The sequence below is a fragment of the Stegodyphus dumicola genome, chromosome 6 (assembly GCF_044657685.1).
Source record: "Stegodyphus dumicola isolate Sdum_Otavi_A_Nest chromosome 6, ASM4465768v1".
Classification (NCBI taxonomy): Eukaryota; Metazoa; Arthropoda; class Arachnida; order Araneae; family Eresidae; genus Stegodyphus; species Stegodyphus dumicola.
Window position 1 is genome coordinate 86602751 of NC_140773.1, and position 14984 is coordinate 86617734.

The window sequence follows — 14984 nt, forward strand, 5'->3', positions numbered from 1 at the left end:
TCCACCAAACTTAATTTTAATTATTATAAACAGCACTAAAAACTGAAAATAAATTTCGGACGACTTTCAAAATTTAAGCCTGAAGGAGATTAAAAAAATCCTTTATCAGTCAGTGAAACACGATTTTATTTTCACAATACAAATTTATAAATCCACATGATCAGCTTTTTGTCATATTATTGATTAACTGACCTTTATTAATAAATACAGTGTATTTTTTCTGGCAAAGGGAAGTGACGTTACATCAATCCATGTGTTCAAATTGCGAAAGTTTGTGGCTAAGCTAATCTGAATGGTCAGGGAAAGGTACAACATGACATGGCGCAAAACTTCTACGTAATTTATAAGTATTATAATAGGATAATTTCAGATATCGAAGGCAGCTTAAGAAATTGTTAATGCAAGATAAAACTGATCATAATTATGAGTTGCAGTATTTCAGTTCTTCGCACTTTGCTCGTGCTTTAAAGAGAGAAAGACTTAAACATATACTTTAATATTGCATCGTTTTAACTGATTCATCTAGCGGCTAAATTTCTTCCTGCAATACTACCGAAAAAACGTCCAATTATTTGGTACGCCTTTGGAATTATATATAAATGGTCTTCAGTGAATAACTGTATGCCTTTCTTTAAGAATTTGTTTTTTAGTTGATATCGTTCACGATTCATTTAACAGATGGCGCCAGTGATATCGTTTTCTATTATTCAGCTGGAATATTATAGACTTTCTTTCGATTGTTCATATGGAGGTATATTTTTTTTGTCACGAATTTTAACTAGTTTGAATACGAAATACTATAAGAGAACAAAGAATCACGTCCTTATGCCGCACGCCCTCAAAGTGCTTTATATTTCCCAACGTAATTTCTACACAAATCGTATACATGGTATACAGTTATTTTTCTCTCTTTTGAATTTCTTGTTTTTTATTTATTTATTTTGTATTCATTTTTATCAGTATCACGATTCTCAATTCATTAGAACTCAGATTTGATCTTTCGAACCTAGTAGGAGAAGCCTTTCTGCACTTATTAAATTTTACCTTTTGGGAATGTTACTTGACATACTTTAACGTGGAATGCCTTTAAAGCAACATTTTAGAACAACAACTCGCCATACCGCGGCATAAAGTTGCCGATATTGATATTTCGTCATTTCTACTTTCACCGTTGCAGACCAGTTTCCATGGAATTTTTAAAAATATAATTCTGCAAAGGTTCCCATGTTACGCCAATTCATATTACTTAACATTAATAACATAACTAATATTAAAATTTAAGTCTTTGGTATGTATCTTTTCGATACGTTTGTGATAATTGTGTTGTAGAGACGTTATGTTATTTCGAAGCAGGAGACATGAAAAAATGAGCAAAGCCCATGCCGAGACTAGGACCTCTCGAATACGCGCCGAGTGTGCTAGCCATTACACCACGAAGGCAGGCTAGGAAAGCGGGAGAAATAACTTATATACTCCCCCTTTTAAAGGGCGACTGGGAATTAGGGTACTCAATCGTCAAATCCTGGTGATGGAGAATCATCATCTCCCACCCTTTTAGTTCGGGAGCCACTGTAGAAACATTAGGTATTTCGAAGCAGGAGAGATGAAAAATGAGCAATGCCCTCGCCGGGACTCAACCGCGGACCTCTCGAATAAACGCCGAGCGTGGTGACCATTACACCACTAAGGTATGCTATGAAGGCTGGAGAAATACCTTGTAGTATGTCCAATTTTAAATATGACGTAGTAGAATTGTTAGCAGAGTGTTTCAGAGTTCCATGGACAAATATGCCTCAGAAAAAAAAGAACGGCTTATAACAGAGACTGTTCACTCTTAGATCACTGGTCACCACCTAGCTGATCTGACTTTTGAAGCTTAGTCTCGCAGTTCATTGACGTCTTTCGGTTTAATTTTATTTTAATAATCTATCAAAATTCTCCGCTTTGACGTAATGACCTTGGAATGTGTTACAGTGAACTCTTAGTTAACTGAGTACTTTTTTATTTTATAAATTAAAGATTAAATTTTAAGTATATATTATTAATTATACGTTCAAATGATAATTTTATGAATACTTAAAGTATTATTTTAAGTAATAAAAGAAGTTTCTAATGCAACATACTACGTACTTGATACAGCAGTCATTTTAATTGCTTGGAAATAATAAGAGCAAGGTGCAAAAGCCACGAAGTAGAATTTTACATAGCTTGCATACATTTATAATCCAGCAGCATAAGTCTGGGAAGTCTTGACTCAGTTTATTAAAGATTTCATTTTCAATTTTTTGGTAAAACTCACTGAATATCTGACTGAAATATAATAAACGAAACCAGTCATCATGGCGAGAAAGATTTGCATTGAAGAGCGAAGAGAGGGTCTAGCTGTACAAATAGAAATGTTGTAGCTCTATTTCTAAAAAGAGTTCAGAGCAAAGAGGCGCACAGAAGATATGAGTAAATCAATCACTCCACTTTTTCTATTCCATCGAGAAGCATGCAAGAAAAATTAGTACATTCAAGATGATGTCACAGAACTAAATTTCAATCTCTGCACGATAGAATAATCATAATTTTGAAGAAACTAGCGGGCAAGCCCACCAGATGAGTGGACTATGGCCAAAGCAATATACGGGGAAACTGAAAATAATATGAATTATCAATTTAATGTACTGTATACAAAGTTGCAAGCTGCGACCAAAGCACAATTTATGAGTTCTATGTGCAACCGAAAAGAACGTCCACAAAAATATTTCAATGTGAATGAAGTCAGTTCATTCTGTCCAAGCAACAACCAGTTCGTAAATATACTTTTTTTTGGACAAACCAGGAAACAAAATCTTTGGACACTTCAGGTTAATACGTATACGTCTAACGTCATCGTTTAAATTTAATGTAATATAACAATTTTTTCTCACTATCAATAAAAGAATTAACGTGGCATTAATATACCGCGTCAATTATTTCAATAGGAAATAAAAAATTGCAACAGCAGCTGTTTCTTTGCTGAGATTAACGAAATATTTTCAACATGCAATGACGTCACATGCAATCGTATGCTTTCTTCAAAGTAATAATGCATTTAATGTTTGGCAATGCTATTTGTATTTCATATTTTGTAAAACTTACTGCAAGTTCTTTTGTTCGATTCGTTATCACCATAGAACTAGGGAGGGTGACTTAAAAACGAAACACACGGGGGGGGCGAGGGGGGAAGACGAGAGGCCCCGAAGCAGTTTATTCTTTCTTTTTTACATTTTTTCTTTTTCCCTTCTCGTTATACCGGCGTTAGGCTGTGCAGCCTTGAAAAGGAAAGCCTACATGTAAACAAGAATACCAGGAGCCAACTTCTATTTAAGCCTAAATAAACTTTTTTTTATAAAAATTATATTTAGTTGATACATTATTTTAACATAAAAGCATTTTGCGCGATATATTAAAAAAATCTCTGAAATCGCAAAAAAGTAGCATAAGAAAATGATGGTTGTCGCAAAAATTTCTCAAAATCACAAATATTAAAATTTTAGTAGCACAAGTTTATCAAAAGTCGCAAATTTGCGAAAAATCGCACGATCTGGCAAAACTGCGTCACAGGATGCTCTCTGATTAGAAAGAAGTCAGCCAATAGTTTCTCAGAGTGAGAATTCTTACAACGTGTCGAGAATTTCTCTTGTTCCCACTTGGGTATTTTTTATACTATTTCTCAAAAGGGGAACTTTCTGCTCTAAGTCTAACTGCAATTTGATTTTCCGTCCTGTTTATACCGAAATGATGCTGCTTGCAAATTTAATTCCATTCTTTTTCATCGGCCTTGCGGTAAGTAAATCAGATGTATATATTAACATTTTATAACTATGTATTTATCTCCGTATTTATTTTAAGCTTCTTTATTAAAAATACTAAAATATTTAAATTAAAAATATAATTACAGTAAATGACTTTTTATATGATTTAAATATTTTTGTATTTTATTTTACCTTTACTAAGAGCAAATTTAAAATTTTAAAATAGCACCATACAGCTTGGTGTGTCAAATTTCTTGTTAACTTATCTATAGCTATATCTGTTTTAATAACGAATGATTTAAATTTTCTCTGTATCTAAATTTCACTAAAATATTTTGCGAAAAAAAAGCTAAAATTCAATTTAAAAAATAAAATAAAAAGATGTAACAGAGAACATATCCAAAAGTATGAAAATGATATCTTGGGATGAATTTAGGTACTCAAACTTTTTAGACAGTAATATTCTACTTTTAATTTGCTGTTTATGTTAATCTAATTCTCAGAAACCATTTCGTTACAATGCATGTAAGTTTAAACACATTTACGTTTTAGATTTTAGATATGTCTACAAATTATTTGAAGTTTTATGTTTGAATAAACTGAATCAAATAGTAATTTTGGTTTAGTAGCAATCATGTTTTCATCAAAAGTTTGCAAACATATTTTAAGATGCAAAATAATTGCATATCCTACACTATTTTTATCTTAAAATATTCTCTAAACAAATTCTCTAAACAAATTTTACTAAAGCAAATTTTTCGCAAATTTGCTAAAGCAAATTTTACTCTAGCATATATAAAGAAATAGAAATAATATAACATTTATAAATGAAATGGAAACAAAATATGCGTATAAAAGCTGTATAATTTAGAAGGAAAATTAACACTCGGAACCAGGAGATTTTCCATTTATTCGATGAGACCAAAGCATTTTCAAAAGCTAAATAATCGATATGGAAAAAAGCTTGCATACGCATTTTGGTAGCCGGTGGTACACATAATGCTCAACAGATCACTTTCAAATATATGTCAAAGTTAAGTAGCACGTACTTCATAAGCAAATGTAGAGTAAAATAAACATAAGCTTACGGTTATGTTTCCAGACCACTCCAAAATAGAACAAGGACTGAATCACTCGTATGATATATGGATTGAGCTTACAAATGAAAAAGACTAAGCACACAGAATTGTCAAAAATTTGGGAATTTCATTTATATCGTACACTTACGAAACATGCTTAAAACTGAAATTGTCGAGTTTTTTAATGATCGAATATTTGTGATGTATATTCAACAGCTGATTAAACTAGGAAATCAATATTTATACTGCAATGAAATTATATGAAAAAGAAGATATATGTTCATTCCTTCTTCATGGGCAAGGATGGTAACTCAGTAATGCGTTTTTAATTTAGGAGGAACAGCGGGAAAGTGAAATCTTATTTTCTTCTTTCTCGCTAATTGTCTATAATTCATTTTTTCAGTTGGCGGATGATCTGAGATCGTGCATCAGCGATGACAATTGCCGAGAAGGGGAATGCTGCGTTTTCATGGCTTTTATCCGAGGATTTTGCCACACGCTGGGTAAAGAAGGTGAATAATATTCGTATATCTCTTCTTTACTTATCAGGAATTCAAGTAGCCTACATGATTTCGAAAAATAAATATCGAATAAATAATTACGGGAAACCTAAAAATGATTTTGACGATTTATTGTTAAATTATGGGTAGCGATCTTAATATTGATTAATTATTTATTAAAAGTTACTTGTCTGGATATATAGTTGAATGAAAGATTTAGCTACTTAACTATCTTCAAATTTACTTAACAATCAAAGCTTATGATTATATAAAAGATGCACACAAACATTAATGTTATTATTGTCAGTTCCATAGGATGTCTCAGTTGAGAACTGTATAGAGAATTATCGATGAAAGAACTATAAGAGATGACCGATGGCCTGTCAACAAGAAACTGTAATCACTTACGATTCTCTTTCAGCATTCTATAGTTGGTTGACATAAACAACGAGATGTAATAGACTATGAGTAAGTGACTATAGAGACCAGTTGGTATACTTGTACTATCATCAAAGAAAAATTCATTTATGTAGCTGTTATTAAGGTCTATGACCTAGATAGGCCTTAAACATCAACGATGACACGGTGATAACATGATTTGCTTTGACTACTTTTACTTTAAAAAATAATAAAGATTGAATTTTGCTTGGTCATAAAATTAAAAGCTACGTTCTCTCTAACTCAAAAATTATTTCTTTGACATGAAATAAAATAAAATAAAAAAACTTATACTTCCATAAAAGCAAAGCTATTTTCTTTTTTATATTCGTTTCGTAAATCTTAAGTAATTATAATTTCATAGCTAACACGTCTAAGTTAAAATTAGAAATATTACTATAGTCCCTTTTATAATTATGAATATAAATCAACGTAAAATATTTATTTTTAAATACCATCCGGAAGAAAAGGAATTCTGCAACGAAGAGAAAATAATAAGAGAAATGATATATTCTAACCATGGAATAAAAAAATCTGATAAAAAATCAATTTTACATATTTAATTAAATATTTTCCTCCACAAAGCGATCATATAACAAAAACAAGCACATCTCCTTTAGGACATAACAGATCTTTTCAAATCTAGTTACTTAAAACATATACCATTGTTAAGTATAACAACAATGAAATAACAGGATATTTACATTAATATAAATTTTCATACATTTTAGATGTTTTCACCATCAAACTTTCATTATTCATTTCTAGATTTTACATTTTGACTAACGAATACGCTGTATCATCAAAATGGTTCGAAATATAAAATGTATAAACTTTAAAATCAGAAAATATTCTACCTTAAAGAACGTAATGAAAGAAGGATTTATAGGGTAGTTGTAAGTCATATTTACGATATATACCACTTTTCAGGTAGCTTTTCCTAAATTAATCTTGCGATTAAAAGAGGTAGTAGGCATACATTGTGTCTTAAAAATAAGGCAACCTTAAAGTTCAAGGAAAATGTCCATACCTCACTTCATAAATCTGCCCCTGGAATACATATATGGGGTCATCGTGTTCAGGAAAGGAAACATTAAAAAAAAAATCATCTCGAAGCTGAATGTGGCTGCTATTGAAATTCAGTTCGCTTTTTCTTGGCCATTTAACAATACCGAAACAATCGAATTTCAGAATTATAGCCTATAAAACATCTTTCAGTTTGCTTTTCCTCCTCTGGTCATATATATTTTTACATTATTATTATTTCAGGAGGCTTATTTTTTGTTGAATAATTTCTATGTTAAAGACATAAGATAAATGCTAGAAAAATGAAACTCCAGTTTCGGGTACTTTTCATGCTGATTTGAAGATTATGGATTTTAAATTTGCACTGCGAAAACCATTTGAAACATTTCTTTGCCCGAGGAATTGCATTTATATGAAATATTCCGTAAAAGCCAAAAGCTAAGTGTCTTTATCAGTGTCCCGAATTTTTGTCTTCTAAATCCTTCCTTTTTCCCAAATGCTCTGGCTCTGATAATTTTATTATTCTCGATTTTTGTTAGCATCTGATAAAAAATTCATCAGTATCTAATTTAGTCAGTTTGAGTTTTTTAACTGTGCGTTTCTTTTTTCAGTTTAGTAATGAAAATTTCCCATTAATCACTCACGGGAAATACTTAAAATTTCAGTAACTTATCTTTTAAAATTCTATTTGAAGTTCTTACTTTAATTCGGTTAATAATCTTCTTTAATTGGTATTATTTTATAATAAATCTCTCCTGTTTTATGAAAATGTCCGGAATATTTATAATGTAACCGATTTACGATTAAATGAACCCAGATGATTTCTTAATGTTTCCTGATTTACTCATCAGAATATATATATATATATAAGAAAGAAAATATGAAAGGATTCAGATTTTAACGTCTCACTAGATGGTTTGTTAAGGTTTTTTTCATACTCTCGCTGAGCTCCCTGTTTACCAGTTTGCTCCAGATCCACTCCTGCTAACATAACATCTTTGTCTTTTTAACTTCGTTATCAAACATGGCTTTCCTCGCATTTACGCCACATAAAATTCAATAGTAATATCACAAAATTTTGACAAGGCGCATATTTTTATAATTCCTGATAGTGTTAAAATCTTCAAAGAATCATCTATATGGTCCGCATAATCTGTGACATTTTTTTTTCCTTTTTCTTTTAGTCGTTTCTCAATTCATCACATCATTGTTCAGTTTTATAAACAAGATGGCATGGAGAACTTTTTTTTTTTGTTTTTATTATTAGTTTGAAAAGATTTATAATAAAGAGTAAACTAATAATAAAAAGACTAGTAATAAAATTTAACAATAAAATTAAAAATTTCATTGTTAAATATCCCTTTCTTCACATTTACACCACATTAAATTCAACAGATATATCATAAAAATTTTTAAAGCAGCATATGTTTAGAGTTCCCGATACGGTGCTTTAAGTGTCGCAATATCATTTTTCTTATCAGTCTTCTCTCAGTTCGTCATATCAATATTCTATTTTCTTAGTAAGATAATTTACACACATTTTTGTCTTTTAACTTTCGGTCTCTTAATTTTTTTTTACTAAATGTCACTTTCTTCGCACTTACGCCTCAAAAAATTCAACAACCAGACGGGAAAGTGGTTAGCAATGCTGACTGCCGTACTGAAGACTCGGCTTCGAATCACGGAGAAGACATGGATGTTTACAAATGTACGATGTCTGTGCAGTATGGGGTCACTCAAAATATGCTTCGAGTCGAAAGTCGTCTCGACACGCTTGTGGTAGGAGAAGAAAAGTGGAAGATCCTCGGACCCACCTCTCGGGGTTCTCTCCTTCAAAACTGAAGAGGAACTGAGCTCAAGGCTCTGGCCAATGACAGACGCAATCTTGTAGTCCTTGCCACGGTGTTAATTTGTGGGTTCGCCGTGATTACATCAGAAAAAGAGACTAATAACAAGAATAGTAACATAATTTTTTTATATTTCCGCATTATTTCTTTTAAAATATTACGTGGTGATAGTATCTGATGGCAACATTCTTTACTGCTGTGTCGTAATTTTTTGTTATATTTGCTGCATTATTTTTTCAAAACAATACAAGGCAATTCCAGTTCGCGGTAAATTTTTATTATTTAAAAAATGATACGGTTACAAAAGTAACTAGGATAAATGTGAGGATCAAGACTAACAAGCACCTTTGGTGCTAGAAAATTATTATTTGATAAAAATTATTGATTTTTAATCTACCAAAATATCGAATAAATATTAATTTATTATTTTTGGTATTTAATATCGAATAAATATTATATTAATATTATAAATAAAAAGACAGCGAAACTTTTATGTGACGACAACATGTGGTTTCAACAATTTTGGTCTTCTATGGAAGTGTTCCAGGTTGACATGTGAAATTCAATACCGACATTTATTTATGTCCTCAGAAATATTGGTCATATTGGGATTTTTTTGTAATACCTAAAGCCAGCTGGAGAAAATATGTCTTCGTTAGATGCGTTATCATTACGTTCGCAAGAATTCGTGGAAACTTTTAAGATGACCACCAATGCTTTTGACCTTTGTGGAGATGGTCGATTTAAGGAAGTCATGTTGATTGTCTACGTTTATTTGTGCTCTATAAAATTCGTAGGCGTTCGATATAATGCCAAAAGTGAGAAGATAAAAGATGAAAATTCTTACATTTTTACCCGTTTTCTAGGCAATCTGTAAAATAGTAGCGGTCGGCTATAGAATAGCCACACTCTATAGCAGTGGTCGCGAAACTGTTTGGAATCGCGTGCCCAAAATGGAATGACCGCGTGACTTTCCGTTTAAGATTTTAAATTAGACTTATTCATAAATTACCTCAAAAGCATTTTGAGGTAATTTATGAATAATGATAAAACAGTTCGTCATATCAATAATGATAAATGTTTTCGAAAACTGGAATCTATTTAACAGTGAAAGAACTAAAACTCACCATCAGTCTGCAATAAATTTGAATTCGTATAGCAAACATTAGCTGTTTCAACTTTGGCGTATTCTTTGCCATGTAACAAGTAATATGACTGTTCCAAACAATTGAAACGTCATAAATTGGGTCGATAAATACGTATATCATTTCTATGGCGATATATGAAAATCTGATATTTAGGCTTAGGTTCTATGGTAGTGGTATTATGCGATAAGTATGTTAGTGAAACGTTCAGAAACAGACTAAACACCTATTTAAATTACATAGTAACATAGTATCATTTTATTGTGATTATTGATTAAGGAAGTAATATTTTACTCGCGTGGCAGCTGATAAGGCTCTGCGTGCCGACTGTGCCACGCGTGCCATAGGTTCGCCATTACTGCTCTCTAGAATACCAGTGGGTAAACCACTCACAAATCATCAAAATTTAAAACCCATACTTCACTTTATATCCCAAAGACTTATTAAGAGTTGAAGATGTTCTCGATCTTGAAATAGAGCTCCAAATCAGTCTACGTAAAGCGGTCAAAGGCGCAATTAGAGCACCACGAAGAGCATTTCTTTTTAATTTGAAGAGCATTTTTATGAAACGCGAGTTAAGTGGAATTGCAATAAATTGTTATCGCTAGTTTAGTCACCCATCCCGTAGAAAAATTCCGTATCTTACATTTTCACATGCATCTTTTTCAATAAGAGTCCCTTTTTATAATTTCCAAAAGATAATGTATCATATTATATCACATTTTTACATTTCATACTGCCCCAAGAAAAGGGTGCAAAATATTAAAATAAAAAATCATTTCACTCCTAATTAGAAGGAAAAAGCAAAGTATTTTAAAATTAGGCAAAACAGTAGTTTTAGCATAGATATTTTGAATAAAATTCTATCAATAGCGATCAGACACAAGCTTATTTTCTTCAGAAACAAAATAAGTTTTTGCTTTGTTCTGCCAATTACTATCCATATAAAATGGCTGTTGCTACTTCTAGTTTTGCTTCCGAAAGAGAAACTTACGTCTCGAAATCGATAGACCTGATAGATCATAAAATGTTCGGCAATCTGAAGTTGTGTTTTTGCTTAAATTTTGAACAGACGTTTTATACTTGCCTAAAAACCTCAAGCATTACATAGATTGTCTGCTTTTCGAATTTTCGGTATCATACGTATATATGCATATATGTACAAGCAGAGAATGTACCGGAATAACCTAAACATTCTTTGTAATGGGTATCAGACACTGTTGCTTCAGTCTTGGCAATATATACAAATCGAGTTCAATAAAAGAAATTTAAATCCAATGATAATCAGAAACAATCAATTCTGCAACAAAATAATAAACGCAACATGTGTTTGGCAACATTCCAATTATTCCAGTCTTCTAATTGCTCTCATATAAATAGATACACTTGACATTCAATTTGAGCTCTAAGCATAATTTTTATTCTCACCTGTGACATTTGGTTTAATTACGTTACTTAACTGTTTTGAATAATGAGTAGATATTAAAAGACACACTCAGGCAAGAATTATATCAGTTGCAAGTGAATGACATTATTTTAACACTGAACTCTAAAAAAGCTTTCGGCTGATACAAAATCTAAAGTTTAACTAAATTTCCATCTGTAATGAAAATTCTTCTGTTAGGATGCACTCGTTTACTATAATAAAAATTTAGTTAACTCTACAAAACTCTTACTAAAATGATGTAAAATAAAATTTTAAAATATATAATTTAAAAAATAGATTTTAAAATATACTTTAAAAGCATAAATTTTAAATATAAATAAAATAACATAATACTGAATAAATAATATAATATTTCAATAAAAACCTCAAAAAGGCTAAATAAGATTGAAACGTTCATACTCTAAAAACTTTAATGTGTTTGTTATATTTAATGTGTGATGATTAATTAAGATAACAAATGAAGCTCATTAACACAAACAGACAGAAATGATAAGATACGACGTTACTTGGAGTTACCTTAAGCTAAAATTTAAATTGTAAGCAACCCACTTATATTCTGTGACAAAGCGAGGTCATTTCGTCTTCTGAAAGGTGTGTAGCATTTTTCATATTTAAGAGTAAATTAAAAAGAAGCTTCAGAACTTATTTAAACTTTTCTTATATAAGTATCATTTTAAGTTCTCTTTAATGATGTGCCTTTCTTAAACGTGCGGACAACATGATTCATCTGCAGAACGCCTCAAGAAAATCGTTAAGGCATTAAAGATTTTCTTAAGGTAATTATTAAGAAGAGTAATTCAAGAGATTAAAAAGATCAAATATTATTTGTTTATTTGCATCAGTTTAATTTACGCTATTTGACGTTTGCGATTTAAAAAATGAAAAATTCGAGCTTATTCCGAAATATGGATAATATTTTGACAAACAAAATGTAGAATCATAAAATTGTGCAAACAATAGGAAATCAATAAAACCAGGGAATATTGTTTCTGTGCCTATCACTCTAAATTAAAATGTAGATAATACAACGTTCTCATTTATATATTTTTTCGGAACTATCCATTAAAAGACGTATTCAAAGAACTTTACGATATTTTCTCTTGCATGCATAATGACGATATTTTGTGGTATTCTTTTCTTTAATTCAGCATCTTCAGAGTTCATGAAGAATACTGGGTGACAAAGCATTATTTCGAAAAAATGCTATGCAAATAAATAAAATCAAATTACATATTTTAAAAAAAATATAAGAATAATCATGCTTGAAGTACACAATGGGAATGAATAAATAGAAATTTTTAAAACTGCTATTTGAAGAACTATAATTGAACCACGCAGCTCAAATAATTAAACTAAAATTCCAAAAAGGAAAAAAGTATCTAAAAACAACATTTAAGATTAAAAATTATAATATAAAGTAAAAAAATATAGGCAAGAAACAAAAAACACAACTTTTTTCCGGCTCTGGCAGGTTGAAACAGAAAGTCAAAGAAGTTGCCTTGAACTGAGAAGTTCGGCAAGTGAATTATTCTTGGCATGAAGTAAAAAAATTGCGCCAAATAAATTTCCAAATTACTAATTAAATCCCACACCAAATTTTAAAAAAGTTGCTTTTACGCATAATTTGAGTCGTAGAATCGAGATGTGAAAACTAATTGGCACGCCATTTCAGAAAACGTCCGATTTTGTGTCAAAATACGTATGCTAGGTAACACTTTCAAGACATGAAAAATGGAAGCTAAATTTCGTCAATCGGCCGAGTAGATCGAAAGGTATAAAACTGTTCCATTGTTTTGACTGGGTGTAAGCAATTTCCTTAAGAAAATTTCGTGATCAAAATTAAAGAGGTTTGATTAATCTGAGCAAAACGATTTCTCTTTATTTTAATTGTGGACTAATGTTTTGTCACATCTATAGATGTTTCAAATGGAAATAATCCTTTCTAATTTTAGTGTTTTACATTCCGTTTTATTGATTTATTTTTCATTCATTGGAAGCATAACTAGTCACCTGTTTGTGGGGAGCTTTTTCATTTCCCTTATTAGAAACGATTTCAATACAGAGAAAATCATTGAAAAATATTTTTATTTGTCATAAATGCTACATATATTAACTCCGTAGAGTAAATAGTTGTCTGTAAGGAGCATAAAATATCTCAGACTCTAGCTTCAAACTCTGTAAATTGTCATAGATGTAACTTACGCTTACATTTTTTAACCCCTTAGTGGCATCCAGTGAAGCTTCCTATACTCAGAAAAACACACTCACCGCGAAATTCTGGATCTCTTCCAAAAACAAACTAGCAAATGCATGACAGGAACAGCAGCAGTAAAAAGGTCGAAAGTGGGAGAAGTAGCAAAATAAATCATAGAAAGCAATAAAAGGAAAAGACAGGAACTCGAACAGGGGGAATCATAATCTTGTTTTAGTTCATAATGTAGAATTGATTCAGAGAAAAACCTATGTCTCAATTAGAGCATTTATCTGTCAGCACTAGATTGAAAGAGAGAGGAAATGCAGTCTGGATTCTTGTTCACCATTTATTTCCCTTCAGTTTAGGAGATCTACTCGATAGAGGATATAGTACCAACGTTTAGGTTGTCTTTGTTTCTTTTCAAGCTGCCATTCTCTTTCCGTGGCAATTTCACAGTAAACTTTTATCTGCTCTTATTTTGTGCACTCTATTTCTCTATCTGTACAGAACTGATTTCAGTTATACATGAAACAATATTGTCAATAAATGATGTCAAAATGAATTTCTATTGAAGCCAAACTGAATAATGAATATATATAAGTACTAAATTTGTAAACAAACGATATTCAACATTTTTATGCTAATTGTAGTAAAACATATATAAATATATGAAAGCTAAGTAATAATGTGTGCTTCTTTTATTTAAACCGCATTAGGCGATGAATGTTCTGTAGCAAAAATCTGATTTTATCATTTTTTCTGATCCCTTAAATGATTCATCGAGAGATTTACCGTAAATAATTAACTAAAAATTCCATAATTACCCTTTTTCCTGCCATTTCTCCGTAGTTATGTTTTGTTATTTGCACGTAAACACAGACGTATCCACGTTTGGTTTAAAAAACAACCTACTCACATTTGCAGATTTAGTTTTAATAAAGTTATAAGGCTTTCAATAAATAAAATTAGATTTTCCTTATACTCTATTTGGATCAATCTAAAATTTTATGCCTTAGCTAATATTGCATTTTTGAATTAAATTTCGAATGAAAACATAAATATTTCACAGTTTAGAAGACCCGAACACTTAAATAAATCGTATAATGGATGTACTATAAATTTAATGAATCTAAACTTTTCACAATTTACCCGGATATTAATAGATGTAAAAATCCAGCTTAAATTGACGTTGGTTTCGATAGGAAAATCTCTCAACTACATCCTTTGTCGGAAATGCTCCAGAAAAAAGTCGTTAAAAATAGAAAATTGCAATTACTAAATAACGATCCTAGCTGCTATCAGAGTAGTCCTCTTGGCAAACTGTATACAAGTGCCAACTTTTCTGGAGGTCTTGGAAACAAGCAGGGAAGTCTTCAACTGCGATGCTTGTCACAGACTGTTGGATGTCTGCAATAATTTTAATGACAAAAATCATAATAATCTTTGATACAAATGTGAGATCACGTCTGGCTCTATCCCAATAGTTTATCCGAAATTCTTCGTCTTTTCTCTTTCTTTCATTTGTA

At 31.0% G+C, this 14984-nt stretch overlaps 1 protein-coding gene across 1 annotated transcript in view; it reads left to right on the forward strand.

Moving 5' to 3' along the window:
* The first annotated feature begins 3637 nt into the window (after positions 1-3637).
* LOC118193081 (U9-ctenitoxin-Pr1a-like) overlaps positions 3638-14984 on the forward strand; it is a 28088-nt gene continuing 16741 nt past the window's right edge. The window contains exons 1-2 of the mRNA XM_035364124.2: positions 3638-3813; positions 5265-5373. Coding sequence (XP_035220015.1) covers positions 3766-3813; positions 5265-5373 — 157 coding nt within the window. The 5' untranslated portion in view covers positions 3638-3765. The remainder of the gene's footprint in view (positions 3814-5264; positions 5374-14984) is intronic.